This window comes from Python bivittatus, unplaced genomic scaffold, assembly GCF_059951505.1.
Source record: "Python bivittatus isolate LINGU-HERP-01145 unplaced genomic scaffold, Pbiv_v1 ctg000050_np1212, whole genome shotgun sequence".
Classification (NCBI taxonomy): Eukaryota; Metazoa; Chordata; class Lepidosauria; order Squamata; family Pythonidae; genus Python; species Python bivittatus.
The window spans coordinates 816,272-841,089 of NW_028277033.1; the positions used below are offsets into that span (position 1 = coordinate 816,272).

Below are 24,818 nucleotides of genomic sequence, written 5' to 3' on the forward strand. Positions count from 1 at the left end.
CAACAGATTCAACAGCCTAGTTTTATATTATTTAATTTGTTTTCTGATTCCTGCAATCAGCTTCAGTCCAGCCCCTTCAAATCTATGATCACTGTGGTCTGGAGATCACATGACTCATCCTACATTTCTATGGTGAAATTTAAAAAGAGCATCATCGTCGATTTACATTATCGCTATCTTATGTTCTTGAAAATAAAGATTTGTTGGAAAAATATTGCCATTGAGAAGCCAGTCTTTCTGATGCTGGAAAAAGTAACTTCATATACATGTAGGCTAAGTACATTTTCTTGCACTTTTTCACTATACAGTAATTTTTGTTGTGGATTCCAAGAAAGTGAGTTAATGTGTCTTCCTTCCTTTCCCCCCATTTGTCCTCCTTTCCAATTGTCTGTGCCCTCCTTTACCTGTTCAGATATCCGGCCATCTGGTTCTTGTTTCCTATAAAGCCAATTCTGGAGGGAAGACAACCTGCCTATTTTTGACCATGCCCATTGCTTAGGATACGTAGAAGTATTCTGTAATTGTGCTTTATCAGTAAAATCATCAAAAACTACTTCTTGCAAAATATGGGGGAGACTATGGAAAGCCCTGGAATGCTGAGATCTGCCACCAACATTATCTGGATTCTCCTCAGGGAGTAAAGAAATGAGATACATTCTAAGGAAAATGGCTGGCATGGAACTGACTGAGTTCTAGTCACTGAGCAACCGACGTGTTACGCAAATGTACAGTTCTCATTCTGTTAGGAAGAAGAGGTGATTTTCCTGTGTTAATAAAGTTGTTGTAATAATGGGATCGTCTAGCTTCAAGATCCCTATATAGTGCCCGTGAGCATCAATGCAGCTGCAAAGATCTTTCTTCCTGCTTTCTGCACTCCAACTTTTTAAAAAGATCAATTTAATTAAAAATAAATGCAAAATGTAAAAGGGAACTTGGCCTCCTACAAAACAAAGCTCCAACCTTCGTATCATCTTTATTTCCAAGAATGCCTCTGGACCCTTCCAATTTGTTTTGCTTAAAAATCACAAATTTGCTTCCTCGGAAATTGGAATTTTTGTTATGATTTGCTGAGAGAGTCATATGATTTTGGCACTAGGGCTCAAACTTTACCTTAGGCTTCTACTTAAGATGTTGGACAAGTGACTTCTTGCTCTCTGGGAAAGGGATATTTTGTAGCCGTTCCTGGTAGCCATTTTATGAAGGTGATTGCAGCAAAATTCCAAAAAGTCCCCCCCCTAAAAGTCGGTGACTGCTGTCCTAAGTTATATATTTAACATTTATGTAAAGGGTCTGTAGAGATTATTCTTATAGCAACTGTATTAACTAACACTCTACCAAACAGCTCTCTTTTAACTCATCCTGTTGAATGAAATACTGCATGTTCGGGTGATCGTTATCTGAAGAAGACCCAGGCAGATGGAGGGCATTCCTGGCTGAAAAGGTAGACTGACACTGGCCAGCACCACACTGAGGGACCTCCTGCCAATTTTAACATAAATTCTCTTGCTGCTTGCAGAAGAGGCAGGAAAAATAATGTCCCTTTGCAGGATGTAAAGAATCTCATCAATGTAATGGGCAACGTAACAAGATGGGCCTATAAATGCTCTTGTTTCTAAGTAAAACATACCCATAAAGTACTAAGATTTCCATGTCGGGGGGGAGGGGCAGTAAGACTCATGCAGCAGCGAAGCCACACAATCAAAGCAAGGAATGTCCCCAGGGCCGAAAGACTTGATCAAAGTCAAAGAAATAACCTTTGTGCCATTCTCATTTGATATGTCCTTGCTTTTCTCCTTTTTAAACAGCCAAACTAAAATCAAAATACTTGCTTTCCAAATAATACTATTTTGCACTTTGTGTTTTGGCCTACAGAGAATCAGCTGATGTTTTAGGCCTTGCTGAATCATCCCCCTGGAACCTGCCATGGCATGAGATCCCAGCTTCCATGCCTCCCTCATCAGGGGATTCTGGAATGAACAGGGCCAGGTGGACTGTGGGCCCGTCGCATTCTCTGCAGGGGAACCTGCCCAATCAGAGTCATGTCACCAGAGAAAGTTCTGAGAAATTTAACCCTGACACTCTGACCCTCCAAGACACAGGGCAATCTAGCATGATAGTTAGGCTGCAAATCTCTGGGTAATCATAGATGGCAGCATAAGAATAGGGAAATCTCTAAATCGGTGTTTCTCAACCTTGGCAACTTTAAGATGTCTGGGCTTCAACTCCCAGAATTCATGGCTGGCTGGGGAATTCTGGGAGTTGAAGCCCACACATCTTAAAGTTGCCAAGGTTGAGAAACACTGCTCTAAATCTTCGCCACCATCTAATGGTAATCTGGATTTCTGTAGCCCAGACATGGTAGGGCTAATGATGGGAAATTCCCAAACCTGTACTTCCAAAATGTTAAGTACCAGCAGAAGCCCTGACAACAAATTCTAACATCTGCTGTTAACCATGAAGGGCTCCTATATTTATTCAAGCAAACCAACAGCATCTATTCCTAAAGGCTGTCAGCTAAAGTAATGTTAAAAGCACAAATTACAAACTTCTCCACCTCTGTCAATTAGGAAACATAGTGAAGAAGCCACAATTGATATTACAGGACTGGAAAGTTAATCATTCTAAAAGTGATAATTAAAGCTGCAGAGAGCTATTAAAACAGAGTATTCAGCTTCCTTTAATTAATAACAACCTGGAGTAATTGGGACTGCAGGACCAGCAATTGAGATTACACCACCACCTACACAGTAGTCCCTCATAAAAATCACCACCCGCATGGCTATTGATTTAAATAGATTTAAAATGGCTTCTTAATTAGAGGTTTAGCTTCACATCTGGCACAGTCCTCAGTGTATCTTGTGCCAAATGGAGGTGAGAAGAAAGGGGAGGTATCTGTTTCGGGAGCTATGACCTGGCTAGGAATTTGTTGGACTTTTATCAGCCTCTGGGGTCCAACTCCTGCTGCAGTCTTAAAATAGAAATGGCTCATTCCATCTGCTGTGTCCCTCAGCACAACTGCTATCACCCTGGCCTTTCGGAGTCTTTGCCCTTCCTCTGCCTTTAACATTTAAAAAAATGTGGAATGAGAACATGAAACTGTACGAGCAAGCAACAGAGCAAGTGGCTCTCTTCCTGGGCTTATCCAACTGCTTTTTTGCTCCTTTCTTCCTAACTTCCTAGGAAGAGCATCCAGGCCACAAAAGCATAAAATGACGAAGGAGGCACAAGAGTGTCTGTTGCTATGTCAGGAATGGGACTGATTAAGACCCAGATGCCCCAAAGCCAGAGAGCAGGTGCATTCCCAGTCCAAGGGAGATGCTTGGGACTGACGTAGCCTTACGGCACCCAAAATAAATGGAGCCCCTTGACATAAAAGTTCTTGATATGAACTTAAAGGGGAAAAAAATCATTTTTGGGACTCAATTTGACACAAAACTAACAGAGAATTCCTTCCCTGAGGTTATTTGTATGTTTCTACCTGATGTACTTATATATCTGTCTGAAACATGATGATTTCCTCATGTTTTTATATCATCACAACAGGTACCATTAATAATCTCCCATGCTCTTCCACAGGAGACTCAGGTCCCTGAGGTCTTTCCCAGAATCTTGACTATTCTCATAGGTTATCTGGGATAAAAAAAATAAGGTAAAAAATGCAGCCCCAGGGGGACAAGCAGCCCACCAGCATCTCCTTTAGTACACCTCCAGCCAACTTTTTCAGAGCTTGGTTTGGAACATTTTGGAATCAGGGGAGCCTAGAGGCAAAATGGGAGTCCATTCCTTACCACCCTGAAATCTTCCCACTCCCCCGACTTTTGGAATAGAGCCCTTGGCATGCCATGCAAAACCTGATGTGGTAGTCAAGCAGATAGAAGGGGTGCACTCAGAGGGGTCTCCATGCAGATGGATGGGGGTCAAAAATATCAAGATGGCAACTGCAGCTGCATAAACAAAGCCCCACCCCTCTTTTAGACACCTTGATTACATGGTCGTGGATGCCTTCTTGACTTTTTGATATCCCCCCCCCATGGAGCCCCTACACACTCCAGAACTGTTCCCTCTTGACCTTTTGATGTGCTATCTGTGATAAAAGGAAAGGCATGGAAGAAATTGTGAAAAACACAGCAGAGTTACAAATGCAAAGTGACCTCTTTGAGTACTCATAACTTCCTTCAGTGAAATGGGATGATTCAGATACAGTATAAGGCTATGAGAAAAACTAGGACTGGAAGTATGCAGTCTCACAAAATGAGAAAAAGAGTCTTCCGTAATATAATTATTATTACATTATGGTTTAAGTGTTTGTGGGTCAGAGCTGATATTAGCAGATATATAAATTAAAATAAAACTAAGCTGATAAATATATATACACGGGACAGGTGAGCAGAGAAGGCAGGGCAAAAGAAATTGAAGCAAAAAGATCATCCAGACCATGACAATTATGTATAAACAACACGGTAACCATTTACAAGACAGTTATATAATTGCACACATATCCTGGCATTTGTAACTAATTCTATCCCTCTAAAATGGAAAGGCCATTTAGGTCATCAAATCTATGGCCCCTGCTCAGTGTAGGAATCCAAATTAAAATATCATCATCAGAAATTAGTTTTTAACATCTATCATCTGATTTAAGCCTCAGAAATACAATAAATGCAATTATTTACTTAGCCAAAATAAATCAAATGCATTGGCATAGGATAAAGGATACCTGGCCTGTTAATAATACTTGTTAAAAAAGACTTGGAATCATAGAATGTAAGTTTAGAAAGGACTTCTGAGATCATCCAGTCCAAATCCTTGTGCAGAATTAATTACCACAGCATCCCAGAGATGTGACCATCCAACATCTGCTTAAATACCTTCAGTCATGAAAAATCCACCATCTCCTAAGCTATATGTTCCATTGCTGCAGAGCTTTTATCACTGGAGATTCTTTACAATAACCAAGATCTACTTCCTTGTAATCAAAACACATTGTTTCTTATCTTCTGGAGCAACACTGAACAAGTCTATCCTATCTCCTACATGACATTGTTTGAGATAGTTGAACAGTTATCAAATTTCCCTGCAGTCTTGATTTCCTCAAGGCTAGATATATCTAACACCTCCATATGGTCCTAATACACATAGACACACACACATTTCCAGATCCCTTGTAACCTAAGTTGTTCTCCTCTGGACATGCTCCAGTTTGTCAATGTCCTTTCTAACATGAGGTGCCCAGAAGTGGACACAATATTTGAGGTGTGAGGTGTGATCTAACCAACACAGAATAGAGAAGAACAATGACTTATCCTGATCTTGACCCTGTACTTCTGCCAATGAAGCCTAGAATTGCTATTTTTTTCAGCTGCATCACACTGTTGGCTCATGTTCAGCTTGTAATCCACCAAGTCATCCACACTCTTTTGTAAGTACAGCTGCCCAGTATGTACTTATTCCTCCCACCCTTGAACTTATACTCTCATTCCTTTGATTTTTCTTAACAAAATGAAAGTCTTGGTTTCTGCTCATTGTCCCAGCTTGTCATGATCCTCCTGAATCTTGATCCTATTATGTTTGCTATTCCCCTTATCATGGAGATAGAAGGGGCTTTAGAGGCCATAGGGTCCCAAAAACGAATAACCAATGTTTTTGAAGAAATGTTAATTGTAATGTTTTTTAAATTAAATAATTGTTTAAAGTTGCTTTGCAGGGATTGCTCTTGATAAGTCCATGCTGGCTCTTGCTAAGCAATGCCTTCTTTTCTAAATGCCCACAATGGTATCAGCATCAAGCTAACTAGTTTGTAGTTCATAGAATCATAGGGTTGGAAGGGACCTTGGAGGTCTTCTAATCCAACCCCCTGCCCAAGGCAGGAGTCCTCATACCATCTTGGACAAATGGTTGTCTAATTGTTTCTTGGAAACCTCCAGCGATGGAGCACCCACAACTCTGGGAGGCAAGCTGTTCCACTGCTTAATAGTTCTCACTGTCAGGAAATTCCTCCTTATTTCCAGGTCGGTTCTCCCTCTGATGAGCTTCCACCCATTGCTTCTTGGGATCTTATTCTTTTCTCTTTTTGAAAACAGGGACAAAGTTAATCAGTTCAACATGCAAAGCCTATTGGAAGCCTCAGAGCATTAAGGGTGTGTGTGAGACTATTAGTCTTGGATCAGCCCAGCTCTTGCATTCAAAATGGCTCTGCAGAGAGCTCTGTTAGCACTTCTCGAATACCTGAAGAAGCCCCACAGGGAAGAAGGTCATGTCCTGTTTTCTTATGTTCAGGACATCGAATAATTGGTCTTAAATCATAGAAGACAGATTCTATAGCTCCTAGTGCTATATAGCTCCTAGTGCTAAGAGCAATTAAGGCAGTCAAACCAGTTATCCAGTAAGATTATGCACTTCTACTTGCCAGATGAGCAGCAAAGCCAACCATCAGAGAAGCTTTAATTTGGATTTTTGAACTGCAAAGGGAGGGTTAGACTACAGCCCCTTATGACTCTAGTCTCCCCACCCCCAACTTGCTGGATATAAAGATACTCAACTAAATAATATTGCAATAAGAGAGGGCAGTCTTCATATGTTGTACATTAACCTAATAGCGGGCCAGACTCATAAGACAACTGTTAGATGCTAAAGAGATTGAGAAGTTGAGGGGCCCAGTATTTATGCCGCCCAGAAACCCTTGGGTGCAGCCAGAGATAGAAGGGGGAAATTATTAACCCTAGTAGATAGTTACATTAACTATATTAAAATTTAATTAAATGTAAATATCATGAAATTTAGTTCTTGCCCTGGCCCTGTCATCAAAAGCTAAATATGGTCCTATAGTGTATCCGTCACATAATGCAACACAAAACAGACTGAATTAAGCCAAATTGCCATCCAGGTGCATAACACAATATCACATTGTGTGGAAGTTCAGCTGGAAAAAATGAGAGATCTGGGCTCATTTGGAGAAAAAGAGAGAGCAAACGTCAAGAAAGCCTCATGGACCTGTGAATAAAGTCATGAGTGCTCAACCTCAACTCAGAGGCTATTTCTTACAAAGAGCAAAGCTTTGGAGTGAGCCACGACAGAGGACAAAAAGGGGTAGGCAGGACTCCCTGTTGCTGTAAAGAGTGGGAGAGAGAGAGGACATCGGGGGTGAAAGACTTTGTGAGTTGACAGTGGTAATTTGTATTTCTGTGAAAAAGGTATTTTGTGACTGCAAAAAGATACTGTGAAGAGAAGCAAATTGGAAGCTGCTTTAGGGTTAGGGTGAAACATTTTTGCTTATTCTTTTTTAAAGATTTTGATAGAAAAAAGAGGCAACAAAATAACATGAAGCAAGTCAAGACATAAATTATGAGTACAAATGAAGGCAGGCTGTTTTCACATAACACACTAAGCCACAAACTAGCCAACTACATTTCAGTTTAATTTGTTGTGCAAGCCCTGGTTGTTTGATTAATCCCATGTGTCATGCAACCTCAGAAAAATGGATTAATTGGGTAAAATTTGCCCACTTGTTAGGATTAGCATGCAGTGCAAAACACAAGGGCCAGGTGACGCAAAACATCATTCTCCTTTCCATGAGACAACCTCTTCAGTGTCATGGAAGACTCCTCAGATAGGGAAGAGAGGGCGAACCATCCTATGCAGACCTCTACTCTAAATAAACCAGACCAGCACTGAACCTGGGCCAGAACCAGTCCCCATGAGCTCAGAACTCTGTCCTAGTCTCTACTCTAAACTGAACAAGACAGCTAGCAGCTGATACGAATGGCAGCAGCAGCAGCAGCAGCACCAATGTCAGAAGGCCCGTTGAGTGCTGAAGTGCTCAGTTCCAAGGGAAAGTAGTTAAGGGAAATAAAGGTATACTCAGGGCAACTCAATACCGCCTTTGCAGCTGAGAAGACAAGAGAGCAACAGCCTCCAGTACAACCTGCTTGAGAGCAGCCATCTCCATTGTTGGGATGAACCTGTGCAATTTATTCCCCTTGTGCCCTTAACCCTAATTGCCTGGCAGACCTTTTTGCACAGGACTCTTTTCTGCCTGGACCCAGATATTGCTTCTCTTCTCTTTGTCCTCCAGACCTGCAACAAAGACCCTGACTGGTCTGATACTGATTCTGGACTGGTTGATGGTTGCAACTGGTGGCCTCTGTAAGTAGACCTTCACTACACTGCTTTCACTACTTGTGAACTACACCTTCACAATGCCCAGGCCTCAATCCTGACCCCCAAATAGGACAATGGGTACTTCCTATCCATATTTGGGGGAAAAAATGCTATTACTATATTATTTCTGTTCTTAATGCAATCACTGCAGTAAAAAAAAATAATAATAAAAAGATGGGAGAAGCAGCGCCAGTAAGAGGTTTACAATTCAATGACAATTATAATTTACCTTAAATTCCATAAATGAAATAGGACAACTGTTATAAACAGTTTAGTCTGTAAGTCCTCTGACTCATCCTGCCTCCTACCTTCTCTCACCTCTCTCACCTGACTTAGGCAGAAGGGTTGGATAAAGATCTCTTAAAGTAAGATTGTTGGGCTAGGACATACAAACCATGATGGACCCATGAGATGATACACATTTATTTTGTTTTACAGATTTTCTTCACGGGAAGAGAAAAATGGATGTGGTGGTTTTGTTTTTGTTTTTTTTGGCCTGAAACTAAGGAGATAGGGTGAGGCCCTCACTTACTGGTCAGTGGCTATAGATTGTCTGAGACATCTCCACTCACCTTTTGCCAGAAAAGGCATGTTCTAATTGCCTGTCAGTTCTCAGTGAGCTGCTAATTCTCAGCGCAAAAGGACCTGTCACATCCCCATAACTAAAATGGCGAGAATGGGTCATTTACACTCAGCTTCATTTCAATTCTGAAATTAGGTGACAGAATGGGTGGTGGGTTGGAAGCATTCTTTACTTTTCTTTGGCCAGTTATTGGAGACATGTTTGTGTTATCACAACAAGTTTTAATGTATATTTCCTAGGGATTTTGCAAGTAATTGTTTTAGTATCAGTTGTAGGCTTCTTGTTACTGCCATTGGAGTTTACTTGCATGGTTATTATTCATTTAAATATGTTTATAGATATGCAGTTGCAGCCTCTATAGTTTCATAGATAGAAAAGCAATATATGGGAATAAATATGCACTCAGAGATATTATTCTTTTCTGATAAAACTTCTGATACTTCACAGGGGACAAAACTTAGACAGTACAGTACAGCTCCAGTACAATTAACATATGCCATCACCATCGGTTCTGTTAGAAACAATTTCACTTCCATAAGATAAGATTTACATATTGCATTGGTTTCATAGTGGCTTAATTGTAGGATGATATGGATATAGCATATGCGTACAGATTAATTCGGTTCTATGGCAGATACAGATCCAGTTTAAAAGTTCTCAAGTAAGAGATCATCCCTTCTGCATGAGAGAAACTGAAAAATACTTCAAGATGTTGCTTGCCATCTACCATTTTTTTACATATACTTGTAACGTATTTGGAATTAAATTTACCTGTTATTGGAAAAAAACTGTTTGGGCAAATCAATAAATTTTAAAATATACCAATTTGTGTAAGAAGTAAATTTGGGGTTCTTTTTATTTAGCACATTACTTTCAGTCCTTGCACATTAAATTTTGAAATGTACTTCTACAGCTCTCAAGACTAACCGCATCAGAATGAGAACACTGGCTGCAGAGACCACGTGGACCTCTCCAACTACCTATTTATTTGAAATTCAGAATCATTATATGTATATACAACAACAAAGACAGACAGAAAATCAGACTCCAAGGAAGACTGTTGGAACCCTGAAAAGCAATGACATGGAATGGAGCAAAGACATTCAGATCACTTTCCCCACTGTCTGTGTCCACTCCAGAGAGCTAGAATGTCTTTCTGTCCTACCTTGGATACTTGAAGGGGTCTGTTCTGTTCAGAGCCGCCCTGTAACCGGAAGCCCCAGGGGGCCCCTCCAGAGAGAGTAACAAGCACCTCTTCTTTCTCTTCGGCTCCCATCACCTCAGCACACTTTTTTTGTGTGTGACAAATGTCCTTGCTGTAAAATAAACCTCCAGCTCTTAAGGGATGGTAGTTTGCGTGGCCATTGCTGCAAGTAGCCTCTACCTTCTCCAGTCCCTCCCAACATTTGATTTTCTCTGCCCCACCCCCATCCTTTTCCCAGGCACAGAAAAGACCAACACTTGATACTCTTCTAAATGTCCAGCTGCCGAAGAGACCATGGTCGGGCGTTTGATACCCCTTTTGGTAAGACGCCAGAGTTATTTGCACATGTATCTTGTCAATCTCACTCTCTGTCCTCTCCACCTCCCGGCCTGAAACAGATCCTGGATGTCTCACTCCAGCCTCATGGCTGAAAATAGCTCACCTCCTGTCTTTCCAGAGCTTTGTCTCATTCTTTTCCAGCTGGGGAGGATTTGATTTAAGCACTGCGATAAAACATGGAATTACAAAAGCTTCTGAAAGTTTTCTCTGCTGTTATTTATTGTCCACACGAGAAATCTTTAAGATATTTGTTTCACCTCCATCAAAGCCACCTCTGATTCTTGCTGTGAGTACAATCAAATGGGAGAGCTATCTGGGCAAGTCCATTACAATGAATGGGTCCTGTCAGTCATTTCAGTAGGACTCGTAGAGAAGATTTTCCCATCAGATTAGGCTCCACTGATTTTAAACTGCTAATGTAATCCATAAGTCTGGTTGTCTGTACTGCATGCCTCCATGCATAGTAATGTAGTAGTACTAATAACAACCCATGAACAAAATAACAGGATGATTTCCACTTTTTCTAGAAAACAAATAAAATAGTATATTAAGTATTATAAAATATAATATTTATCATATATTTTATGATAAAATATAATACATACACACATGCTGAAAAGTTGTTCACCTTGTGGCTCAAGCATACTCTGATGAATTATTTGTGCATACACACACACACACACACACACACACGTCTGTACAGTATATGCATTCCACATAGCCTCAGATTTTCTTCAAGCTTGATTGGTTCATGGTATCAAAAGCCCATCCAGGCATTTGCAAGAAGATATTTGTGGAGAACTCAAATTAGTAAGAAAATAGACTATGAATATAGCTCTACTTTGCTCCTCACCACCTGGGTGAGGCCTGGACTAGGAAAGAAGGGGAGCTGTGCTTGCATTTGCCCGAATGTGAGAGTGATTCTCCACATAGCCTCAGATCCAGTAAAACAGGGTCTAAGAACTCATGTGAATGTGAATATAACACTCTTCCAGACTTCCTGTCTCAGTCTACGGAGTTTGAGGAGATGTGACTGCAGGATTTCATTATAACCTATGGTCCCCATTTGATTTCTTTGAACACCTGAACAGGGTTATAAATTAAGCACAAAGACAATTACTGTTGGCATGAATCCCTTAAACAAAGATTTTTCAGTAAAGATTTTTCCCACACTCTTGTTTAGATATCAAGCAATGATTCTGGAACCAATCCCATCTAGTCGGCTAGTGGGAGTTGTCTCAAGTATCAATAGAACTGAAATGATCCCTGCTAAATCAGGGATAACTCAACTATAAGATATTTTTCCTTCCTTTCTCTTATACTTATTTATTTATTCAATCTATATTGTTGTCCACCTCACATATGTGACTCTGGGTGGCTTATAATAAAAATAGATTAAAAATTAAATAAAACACATACAATATAAAAAAAAATAAAACATACAGCAGCCAAAATCATAAAACAGCCATTAACACAGCCAGGAGACAGGCTCTGACACACACCCAGGGCCCCAGGCTTAGGCACAAAAATCAGGTTTTGTGAGTAGAAACAACCGGGAAGAGACAGTCCTGTAAGAAACCCAGTCCCAAGCAATGAAGGGCTTTAAAGGTGACTACCAGCACCTTGAATGGCACCCAGAAGCAAACTGGTAGCCAATGGCAGCTTATGGAGCAGTGCTGCCACATGTGCTGAATAACTGGCACCATTAACTGCCTGCGTCACCGCATTCTGCACCAGCTGAAGCTTCCAAATATGCTTCAAGGGCAGACCCATGTAGAGCGCATCGCAGTAGTCCAGTCTGGAGGTCACAAGAGCATGAGTCCAGGAATGGGTGCAACTGATGCACAACCCACAGCTACCATCTGCTCCTTGAGCAGGGGCCACAATTCCAGGAGGACCCCCAGATTGTATACTGCCTCTAAGGCAGTGCCACCCAGGACCAAAGATGGAAGGTCCTCGGAGCCAGAAAGTCCAAAACCCCAAAGCCACTCAGTCTTGCTTGGGTTAAACTGAAGCCTGTTGCACCCTATCCAGGCCCCCACAGCCTCCAGAGACTGAGATGGAACCTCCATGGCATCACTCAGGCAACCTGGGGTGGAGATATACTGTAAAGCTGACTATCATCAGCATACTGATGATACCTCACCCCAAATCATTGGATGACCTCACTCAGAGGCTTAATGTAGATGTTAAACAGGAGGGAAGAAAGTACCAAATCCTGTGGCATCCCACAAAGAAGGAGCCACGGGCTGGAACACTCCCCACCATCAACACCAAGTGGAACCAACCCTGGAGAACCAGCACAACATGCTTACGAAGCTAGAGAATCAGTCTGAATATTGATACAGTATTCATTATAAATGAATACATAAGAAGATAAATAAGAAAAATACTTAATCTAAGGTTAAATTAGGCTAAAAGATATGACGCCGGAAGATGAGCCCCTCAGGTCGGAAGGTGTCCAATATGCTACTGGGGAAGAGTGGAGGGCATTTCCAAGTAGCTCCAGAAAGAGTGAAGTGGCTGGGCCAAAGCCGAAAAGACGTTCAGCTGTGGATGTATCTGGAAGCGAAAAGAAGGTCCGATGCTGTAAAGAACAATATTGTATAGGTACCTGGAATGTAAGATCTATGAACCAAGGCAAGCTGGATGTGGTCAAACATGAGATGACAAGATTGAACGTCGACATCTTGGGAATCAGCGAATTGAAATGGAAGGGAATGGGTGAATTTAATTCAGGTGACCATTATATCTACTACTGTGGCCAAGAAACCCTTAGAAGAAATGGAGTTGCATTCATAGTCAATAAGAGAGTGGGAAAGGCAGTAATGGGGTACAACCTCAAAAACGACAGAATGATCTCAGTGCGTATCCAAGGCAAACCATTCAACATCACAGTAATCCAAGTCTATGCCCCAACCACTGATGCCGAAGAAGCTGAAGTTGACCGGTTCTATGAAGACCTACAACACCTTCTAGAACTAGCACCAAAAAGATGTCCTTTTCATCATAGGGGATTGGAATGCTAAAGTAGGAAGTCAAGGAGTAATCGGAATAACAGGCAAGTTTGGCCTTGGAGTACAAAATGAAGCAGGGCAAAGGCTAATAGAGTTCTGTCAAGAGAACAAGCTAGTCATAGCAAACACTCTTTTCCAACAACACAAGAGACGACTCTACACATGGACATCACCAGATGGTCAATACCAAAACCAGATTGATTACATACTTTGCAGCCAAAGATGGAGAAGCTCTATACAGACAGCAAAAACAAGACCAGGAGCTGACTGTGGCTCAGATCATGAGCTTCTTACTGCAAAATTTAGGCTTAAATTGAAAAATGTAGGGAAAACCACTAGACCACTCAGGTATGACTTAGATCATATTCCTTGTGAGTACACAGTGAAGGTGATGAATAGATTTAGAGGATTAGATTTGGTAGACAGAGTGCCTGAAGAACTATGGACGGAGGTCTGTAACATTGTACAGGAGGCAGCAACTAAAACCATCCCAAGGAAAAAGAAATGCAAGAAAGCAAAATGGCTGTCTGATGAGGCTTTACAAATAGCTGTGGAAAGAAGGAATGTGAAAAGCAAGGGTGAAAGGGAAAGATATAAGCAACTGAATGCAGATTTCCAGAGAATAGCAAGGAGGGATAAGAAGGCCTTCTTAAACGAACAATGCAAAGAAACTGAGGAAAACAGTAGAATGGGGAAGACTAGAGATCTCTTCAAGAAAATTGGAGATATCAAAGGAACGTTTAGTGCAAAGATGGGCATGATAAAGGACAAAAAAGGCAGGGACCTAACAGAAGCAGAAGAGATTAAGAAGAGGTGGCAAGAATACACAGAAGAACTATACAAGAAAGATCTTAATGCTCCTGATGTCCATGCTGGTGTGGTCACTGACCTTGAGCCAGACATCCTAGAGAGTGAAGTCAAGTGGGCCTTAGGAAGCATTGCTAACAACAAAGCTAGTGGAGATGACAGTATTCCAGCTGAGTTATTTAAAATACTAAAAGATGATGCTGTTAAAGTGCTGCACTCAATATGCCAGCAAGTTTGGAAAACGCAACAGTGGCCACGGGATTGGAAAAGGTCAGTTTACGTTCCAATTCCAAAGAAGGGCAATGCCAAAGAATGCTCAAACTATCGCACAATTGCACTCATTTCACATGCTAGCAAGGTTATGCTCAAAATCCTACAAGCTAGGCTTCAGCAGTACGTGAACCGAGAACTACCGGATGTACAAGCTGGGTTTCGAAGAGGCAGAGGAACTAGAGATCAAATTGCCAACATTCGCTGGATCATGGAGAAAGCACGAGAGTTCCAGAAAAAATCTACTTCTGCTTCATTGACTATGCAAAAGCCTTCGATTGTGTGGATCACAACAAACTCTGGCAAATTCTTAAAGAGATGGGGGTACCAGACCACCTTACCTGTCTCCTGAGAAATCTGTATGCGGGCCAAGAAGCAACAGTTAGAACCGGTCACGGAACAACCGATTGGTTCAAAATAGGGAAAGGAGTACAACAAGGCTGTATACTGTCACCCTGCTTATTTAACCTATATGCAGAGTACATCATGAGAAATGCCAGGCTGGAAGAATCACAAGCCGGAATTAAGATTGCAGGGAGAATCATCAACAACCTCAGATATGCGGACGATACCACCCTAATGGCAGAAAGTGGAGAAGAACTAAAGAGCCTCTTGATGAGGGTGAAAGAGGAGAGTGCGAAAGCTGGCTTGAAACTCAACATTAAACAAACTAAGATCATGGCATCTGGACCCATCAATTCCTGGCAAATAGAAGGGGTAGAAATGGAAGCAGTAACAGACTTCATTTATTTGGGCTCCAAAATCACCGCAGACAGAGACTGCAGCCATGAAATTAAAAGACGCTTGCTCCTTGGGAGGAAAGCTATGGCAAACCTAGATAGCATATTAAAAAGCAGGGACGTCACCTTGCCGACAAAGATCCGCATAGTCAAAGCTATGGTTTTTCCAGTAGTAATGTATGGCTGTGAGAGCTGGACCATAAAGAAGGCTGAGCGCCGAAGAATTGATGCCTTTGAACTGTGGTGCTGGAGAAGACTCTTAAGATTCCCCTGGACTGCTAGGAGGTCAAACCAGTCAATCTTAAAGGAAATCAACCCTGATTGCTCATTGGAAGGATTGATAATGAAGCTCAAGCTCAGATACTTTGGTCACCTAATGTGAAGAGAGAACTCCTTGGAAAAGACCCTGATGCTGGGAAAGATTGAAGGCAAAAGGAAAAGGGGATGGCAGAGGATGAGATGGTTAGATAGCATCACTGAAGCAATGAGCATGAAACTGAGCAAACTCAGGGAGGCAGTGAAGGACAGGAAGGCCTGGCACAATATGGTTCATGGGGTCACAAAGAGTCGGACACGACTTAACGACTGAACAACAACAACAAGGTTAAATTAATAAATAAACGTATTGCCCCGTTAAATATTCCTTTCCTGTGCAAAGTGATATGGTTGTGGCTGGCCAACTGTGGTCTAGTTTCATCATCCATGCCTAATAACATCATAACTAGACTTTTGCAATATGACCTATGCAGAAATAACCTTGGATGGTCTATACTGTACAGCTACTTGCTGAGTACAACAGTTCTTAAAGCACTCTTCTGGCTACCTTTAAGCTTACATAATGTATACTTAAATGGCTTAGAACCTATATACTTAATGGAATACCTACTCCAGTCCATGCCACTAACATCAGCTGAAAAGGCCCTATTAGTGGTTCCATTGGTGGGCCTGCCTTGCAATGCAGTCACTAGAACCTTTTTGATGATGTCCTTACTATGGAATTCTCTCCCAGGGGAAGTACAGCTGGGCCCCATTGCCTTGTCTTTGTTGATTAAGCATTTGTAGAGTAATGGCTGCAAGACAGGTTTACCTTTTAAATGAACTTTGTTGTTTTCAAACATTATCATCTGTTGATTGTTTTGTCAACTTTGGGCTCTGATCATGTTCATCTTTCCTTGCTCCAAAGAACCCAATTATTATGTTAGTGGTTGATGAGCAAACATGCTTGCAATTGTTAAAATTATATTAGGTATTTGGGAGGTGAATTTCAATTTGGACTCCTGCAATAAATCGGGGTGGGGGGAGAGGGGGGATTACCACTGCAATAAATGACCTGAACTTTTCCTTTCTTTGCTTTGATGTTTTAATTATTGATAAGAAGGATCCTAACATTTACAGTGCAGTTGGACTTCTGCTCCTATACCTTACCAAAATGACAGGTGCAGAGATTTAAAATGCTTTTTCCAAACTGAAATCTCTCAATTAGACCACTGTACTGCTTGGAATAATTCTACAAAGAAAATATGATATTCACAGTTGTTATAAATCTCATAATATAATTTTCTAGTAGTTCTAGAATGAATGGTACTAAATTTGTCTCCTCCTATCCTTGCAGATTCCAGAAAATAGAACTAACATGGTGGCAAATGATTTATGCAACTCTGATCTGCCTTTTTTTCATCAATCCAAGTACGGCAACGTAGGAGAAATGAGGTTTTGAGCCAAAAACACTTGACTATTCCCAGCAACATCTACAAGCCAATAAACAAACTAATCTGAACAGAGTAGACTGAAGAGTGAAGGGAGGCTGGTGGAATCTAAATATTTGGAGAATGTGAAATTTCAGTTGCAATGTACTTAGCTCTTTTGGAGAATATAACATTTGGGTTTCTCACAATTTTGGTTAACTTTAAGAATTCTTTAATTGTGGATCCCAGTATCTGGTTCAGCACTGAGTACTGAGCACCAATCTCATGTAGTGAATCAAGTTGAAGAGTGATTTAAGTTTAAGTTCAAATTCCTAACCATTCCTAGGTGACCCTACGCACTACTTGTCAGCCTGTGATAATGATGCAACTGCTGAAGAGGAATTTTTTTGAATTATTATTTAGGAATAAGTCCTAGAGACATCATGTCTCCTTTTCATCCTATCCTATCCTATCCTATCCTATCCTATCCTATCCTATCCTATCCTATCCTATCCCATCCCATCCCATCCCATCCCATCCCATCCCAGAAACAAATACACTGGACTTGTGCTGTCTCTCAGGCACGTGGATACAAGAAAAGCACCCAATAGTCATCAGATCCACCAAGAGTTATCCTTCCCTGCTTTGCCATGTGGGGATGAACAATACAGTCTGGAGTAACTACTATCATCACCTAAGACTTTGAAGCTGTAAGAAGAAGATCAAAACTTTGCAATAATAGATGTTCTATCCATCCTTCTAATTCATGGAAGAAGAGTAGAAAGAGGAAAAATACTACAGGCAAACCACTGTTTACAAAAACAGTATCAGTTGAGAGATTTGGCATCTGAGACTATTTTATGTTTCTGGATGAAGGACTATTGATGGGAGATAGGCTGCTCTTCTTAAGAACTGGGAAAATATATTTGGTCAAAGCATGGTAAACTTGATCAATAAGACTTCATACTGAAATCTGTAGGGAAGAAGACAATATGAAGGACTTTAAACAAGAGATTAGGCACTCTAGGAGAAAGAAGGAGACTCATTAAAGTAGAGCAAGCCACAATTTTTTAAAAATGAGGAAAAGCTGGTGCATAAAGTTTATGTTGTTTGCTGTCCATGTGATAAATGTTCCAAATACAGAAAATAAACAAGGTTTGAACTTGAAATACAGGGGTAAATATGATTTCATAGGACTTTGTAGAATAACATGCACGATTAGGATATAGTTACAGCTTGTTCAAAACAAGGATACAACTTGTTCAAAAGAGAATTATAATAATAAGTAAAGGAAAACAAACAAATTAACAGAAATAAGTAGATAGGGGAAGAAAAACAATACTGGCACTGCCCTGTAATCATGCAAACAGACAGCATGGTTTGCATGGTCTCATTGAATGGCACCTCTTCCAAAAAGTAAAGAGAGAAACTGTTAGGTAAAGAGTCTGGGAGACCTGTTTGAGATTTTGCTGAAACCATCCTCCATTGCCTTGATTCTACAGTCTAGACTCTGATCTCAACAAAGAGATATGGCCTCGAATCCCATCAAAGCATCAACAATCTGCTGAGAACCGAAGGGCAGAGAATCAAAAGGAAGAAAGACGATAACCACAGAAAAGTTTGGATTATTTCATCATGAGGTACATTTTTGTGATGAGGGATTCCTGGCAAGAGACAGGTTATACCTCATGAGAACTGAGAAAATGTGTTTGGAAGGTGCTTTGGAAAACTAATCCAGAGGCTTCAAATGGAATCTTCTGGAGGAAGAAGAAGAGAGCTCAGGAAACAGGGCAATACCACATATTGGAATAGAACTGATACACAGTAGTGATACACAGGATGTGGAGGCACCCAATAACGAGCATTAAAAAAACAGGAAGGAATAGGTCAAGTTATACTACCCAAGCTTTCCAATGACTATACAAATGCATGGAGTATGCAGAACAAGCAGGAAGAATTAGAAATCTTAATGACGGAAGGCAGATACGATTTAACAGGCGTTCCTGAAACCTGGTGGGATGAAACTTATGAGTGGAATGCCGGGACTGAAGGGTATAACTTATTCAGAATAAATTGAATAAATTCTCCAGACACAAGGAGAAGAGGAGTGGTATTATATGTGAATCAAGTGCACACATGTGTACTGATCCAGGAATTCGATCATCGGGGTTTAGGTAAGAATATAAGGGAGGGGAAACTATATTATTGTGGGGGAGTCCTATAGGCAGCAGAATGAGGCAGTAGAAGACCTGCATATTGCTCCCTGGACCAGATTACAACATTTATAGGAGAAGAGATATAATAATGAGAGACTTCAACTATCCCAACATCTTTTGGAAAACTAAGCCAAGACAGCAAAGTCCTCAGCATTTTTCAGTGATTTTGCTGAGTCTTTCAGTTTCCATAGCATTGGATGAAGTTTGCCCTCCTAGATCTGATCCTAACATTTATTTATTTATTTATTTATTTATTTATTTATTTATTTATTAGATTTAGATGCTGCCCAACTCCAAAGCGAATATCATCATCATCAAAATTAAGAATGAAAGATTATCATTAATGGCTGCAGCAAAATCACTCAGAGTACAAATAACAACATAATAGGGTTGCAAAAATTGTTCACTGGAATTTATGTAAAAAATTTGGCTTTATTGTTTGCAAAAACTACTGGAACCATGTGCCTGAAAAAGTTTGGCACAATGAGATAAAAATGTGGTGGGATTTTAAACTTCAAACTAATAGACAATTAGAACATAATACACCATACATTACTGTTATAGAAATTAAGAAGGTGTAGTTTATTGATGTAGCAGTATCTGGAGACAATCAAATTGATGAAAAACAACTGGAGAAATTAATAAAATATTATAATTTACAAATTGAGGTTGAAAGTTTATGGCAAAAAAAATGGTCATAATCAATTGTAATTGGAGCTCTTGGACTGATCAAATATTAATAAATTACTGGATTTGAGAAATTTTGCAAAATACTACCCTATTTGGAATAGCATACATTTTACAGTAATATCTCTATGATCCTTAGGTCCTTGGCTGGGACCCAAATCACTTTGGAGTGAACACTTAGTTGATTATACTGTGATATTCATTTGGACAAATAGAAATGAGAACAGCTCAAGGACAAGGGGGTTGGTTCTTCTGATCTTACCCAACAGAGACGGGCTGGATGGTGCCTGATGGTGCCTTTTGTTTAAACTGGATGAAATTAAGAAATAAAAGTAGTGGGTACCTTGGTAGAAGGGACAATGTCATCTTGGCTGCCACGATATTTCAGAAAGGGAAATTGGAGCCTAGTCATACATGCACACTAGTTTTCAACAAATTTAGAAAAATGCTAGGCAGGTTGTCATGGACAAAAATGGTCAGAAGAAAGCTCAGAATGGTTGGGAACTTCTCAAAAATAACACACATGATGTACAGTTGCATCCCATTTCAGTTAGAATTAAAGATCAATTCTTTCATAATCTTTCAACCTCAATTTGTAAATCATAGTATTTTCTTATTTTCTTCAGTTGTTTATCATCAGTGATTGTCTCCTGGGATTGCTACATCAATGAAATGATTGTGATGCATAGAGAGCTAAGTTGACTGAGCTAAGGATTAAAAAGGCACATATATAGGAAATGGAAGGAGCCACTATAGGTAGAAAGAGGGTCAGAAAGGTGAAAGCACAAAAGGAACATAGGCTTGTAAGGGAAACAACATCAACAAAAAGGGTTTCCGGGGAAAAGGGCTATGTGTCAGATTCAGCCTGGAGCTGAACAGGGTAAACCTTACACTATGTTAGTGGCATAAGGAAGAAAATGAAGGGCTGAAAACATAGCAACAAATGAGAGGAGGGGGCAGAGCTTCTCAGTTCCTACTTTGCTTCTGTCTTCTCCCTGAAGGGGAACAGTGTGCAAATGAACCTAAGCAGAAAAATGAACAGGTTTAAGGCTGGGTGCTTTGGAGGCCTCTGAAACTTCAGCAATAGATTTGAATGTATTATGGAAGATTTTTATTGAGGCTAAACCAACAATTCAGTATTATCAATAGCTAAATATTTTTACAGAAATAAATCTGGATGATGTACAAGAAATTTGGAATAGAGAATTGGAGTTTTCTATGTTACCAAACCAATGATCTGTTAAATATGTTTCTTATGACTGAAAACTAGGTTAATTCAATAAAAACTTCTTGTTATACTTTCAATGGACACAGCAGACATTCAAAAGGTTGGTTACTGACCTTACGTTGGAGGTGCAATAAATGCATAAATGAAGAACGCACATGGACTGCAGCAGTACATATACTTCAGTGATGCCCTTTGGTAATTCTGTTTTAGCTAGATAGTATTACTATGATGAACCAGATTCTTGGGAGGAAATTAAAATTTAAGGATGTTGATGTGTTGTTAAATTATAACCCCCCAGACATGGGACTTGTGTATTTATGAAAAGCTTTGGATATATCATGCCTGGACAATTGCAAAAAGAGGTGATGATGTATTTCTGGAAGGATGCCTGTGTATGTAATGCTAAAGTTTGGCTTAACGAAACCTGTCAACTCTCACCTTTTGAATTGGCTGCATTTTAATTTTTTTTTTATTGAAGATTTTAAATACAATAATAAAAGCAAATACAAATTAACTCAGAAAAAGAGAGAAAGAGAAAGAATAAAAAGGGCAAAGAAAGGAAAATAAAGATAGAAAAAAGGAAAGATGTAGAATAAAGAAAAAGAAAAGAAATATGTAAAGAAGTGACTTCCAGTCTTCATAACAACAAGTAGAAACAAATTTGATAATTCATCACCCCCTATAAAGTTACAAACAAATACTTCTTCTTCCCATAACCCATCTCTTCTGTATGCAAAACCATAAATCATCAACTTTTCAATCCTGGTGTCAACAAAAAGCCCATAAAGGGTTACCTGTATTGTAGAAATGCAGCACATGTTTTTCTTTTTTTCACATTTATGTATGTTCTATTTAGATTTTTATATATAGTTTTGTTTGAATTGTGTTCACAAACATTAAGTTTTTAAAGCTCATCCTTTCTTTAAAGCTCATCCATCCCTTTCTATAATTTTTATTAAAGAAGTTTTTCCAGATGGTAAAAACAATACAAATTTTAAGTTAAAGATAAGAGAAATAGAGAAAAGTAATAGAAAAGTGAAAAAGAAATAAAGAAAAAGAGAAAAGAAGGGGGGAAAAGAAATAATTACAAGAAAGAAAGAATAATAACGCTCATCCTTTCCATTAAAAATATTATTTTAAAGGGAGGGATTTTTGCTTATTTCCAACAAGCCAGTTTTATTTATAAAGCTGTAGGATTATATCATTGTTGTATTTGATATATAGACTGAATTGTAATTATGTAAGTAAGTGGTATATCTATTTCTTGCCCAGCTATATTCACAATGAAATTGTAATTTATTCGGGGGGAGGGCTCACATAAATTCCTCTTATCATTTTAGGGGGTCATGGATTATCCCCTGAGATTACCATCTTAGATTTTATTAGTTATTTTCAGACACTTCAATATGCAACCTGGAGTTTAAGAAAAAAATACCCCTCTACATATAGGGATTGAAAGAATCAGAATAGCCATGGTATTGGAGCGCCGTATTTCAGCTACAAAAATCCAAATAGAAAACCGGTGCCACCTAGTGGCCATCTGGATTTCTGCAGCCCATATATGGCAATTCTAGTAATCTTGATCTATTTTAGACTGAAAGAGTTGTCTGAGCAATCCAATCCACCCCCTGCTCAGAGCAAGAATCCCAAAAGAGATGGCTGTTCAGCCTCTGTTTAGGGGCATCCAGCGAATGGGAACCCATCACCTCTGTGGGTAATCAGTTGCACTGTCGAGCTGCTCTTATTGTTACAAAGGTTTTTCTAACAATCAATCAGAATTCCTATATGAGGCATTATTCTGTGGAGTCCTTGGGGTCCTCTGAGCTTGGTTCTTTTCTTGCAAAAGTTTCGTTACCCGGCTAGGTAACATCTTCAGTGTTAGAATGGAATGTCTGTTGATGGCTGCCTTGTCTGAATACCAAGCTTCCAAGAATTCCCTCGCATTTTTGGATTTAGCTTCGTCTAAGATGCTGACAGTTTCCCAGTTGAAACTGTGGTTAAGTCTGTCCATGTGTTGTGAGATTAAGGAGTTTTCATCATGTCTTCTGACTACTAGTTTGTGTTCATAGATGCGCTCTGCAAACCTTCTGCCTGTCTGTCCTACATAGTGGTTATAACAGTCCTTACACTGTATGTTGTAGATGACTCCTGTTTTTTCTTCTTGAGCTACTGGGTCTTTTGGTTTGTTTAAGATGTTTTGGAGGGCTTTAGTTGGTTTGTGTGCTATGGAGATGCCATGTGGTTGTAATAGTCTGTTGGTAGATTCTGAGACGTTTCTGATGTATGACAGTATGATCCTTTTCACCCTGCCATACATCAACTTGTGTTGGTTGTGTTCTAGTGGGTTGAGTGGTCAGGCACTTTTTGATAAAATTGCGTGGATATCCATTTTGTTGGAAGCTGTTGTATAGGTGGTCTGTTTCCTTTTTCTGCTGTTTTGGGTTGCTGCAATGTGTTTGTGCTTGTTTGAATAATGTTCTTACACAGCTCCTCTTGTGGGAGATTGGGTTGTTACTTTGGTAATAGAGTACTTGATTAGTGTGGGTTGGCTTCTGATAGACTTGGGTTTCTAATTTGCTGTTGTTTCCTCTGCTGATGAGGATATCCAGGAAGGGTAGTATGTTGTTGTTTTCTTCCTCTCTGGTGAATTTTATTCCTTTGAAGATGTTATTGATGGTTTCATGTGTCTTCTCTAGTTGTTTCTTTTTTATTATAACAAAGGTGTCATCTACATACCAGATCCATACTTTAGGTTGTATGTGTTGAAGTGCTATAGTTTCTAGGCATTGCATTACAATCTCTGCTATGAGTCCTGACAGTGGTGATCCCATGGGTGTGCCTCTGATTCGTTGATATATTTGTCCATCAAACTGAAAATAGGTAGTGAGGCAGAGGTTGATGAGGTCCATGATTCTGGGTATTTTGATCTGGGTGTATTTGGTTAGGTCGGGTGTGTTGTGTAGTACCGCTGATATAGATTCTTTCGCTAGTTCTGGGTTTATGGATGTAAAGAGTGCTGTGACATCAAATGAGACCATAATTTCATCTTCATCTATGAAGAACAGTGGCAGATGAAAAGCAGTGGACCCATCCTCCCATGTTTCTATGGACGACCAAAAATACACAAGCCTGACATACCTCTCCGACCAACTGTATCTTTACCAGGGACTCCAACATACAACATAGCGAAAGAACTGACAAAAAAGCTTGGGCATCTCACAGAGAAGAGTGAATATCCTATCAACTCCTCACTGCAGTGCCTTCAGAAAATCAAAGAGGTACACATAGATTACCCTTGTTGCCCTTGTCTGAACCTGCTCCGGTTACAAAAATAATAAAAAGGAGTTAACCAAATTAAAAAGGCAGGCCAAAACACCCTCAGTCACAACAAAACCTTCTCCCATTACAGTGTTGAAATATGTATATAAGAACAAACAGTATTTCAATATGGAAAGGGTCTTTTTAGGTCAAAAACTGGACAATCTGGGATTAACCACTATAGATGGAAATGCATCTAAAATATAATATAGAGGACAGCTATGATACAAAGCCTGAATTGTAATCCCGTTTATTCCCAGAGAATTGAATGGCAAATTACTCTATATAAACAGGGAGCAAACCCCACACTCACAAATACTGATGATGTTACCTAGTCAGGTAATGAAATCTCTGCAATCAAACAACCAAGCTCAGAGAGCACCAAGGACTCCATAAAGGGCAAACCACTTTGGAAATCTTGCCAAGAAAACTGCAGGGACTTGCCTAGGAAATTGCCAGGAGTCTACTGATTTGAAGGCACCAAAAAAAAAAAAAAAAAGGAGCTCTTAACAGAAGAAATCAGTATTAATAGATAAGTAAAACAAAGAGGCATCCTTTTAATACATG

The 24,818-nt window shown here is 39.9% G+C and overlaps 1 protein-coding gene across 2 annotated transcripts in view; it reads right to left on the reverse strand.

Annotated features, from left to right (window-relative positions):
* The window catches only part of SYNPO2L (synaptopodin 2 like), a 49,904-nt gene extending 39,753 nt beyond the window's left edge, over positions 1–10,151 (reverse strand). Inside the window, exon 1 of one of the 2 annotated variants that reach the window (XM_088128449.1) lies at positions 9,906–10,151. In XM_088128449.1, the coding sequence (XP_087984575.1) occupies positions 9,906–10,016 (111 nt within the window). In that variant the 5' untranslated portion in view covers positions 10,017–10,151. The remainder of the gene's footprint in view (positions 1–9,905) is intronic. The other variant, XM_088128454.1, reaches the window with a different exon arrangement.
* Between the last annotated feature and the right edge of the window lie 14,667 nt (positions 10,152–24,818).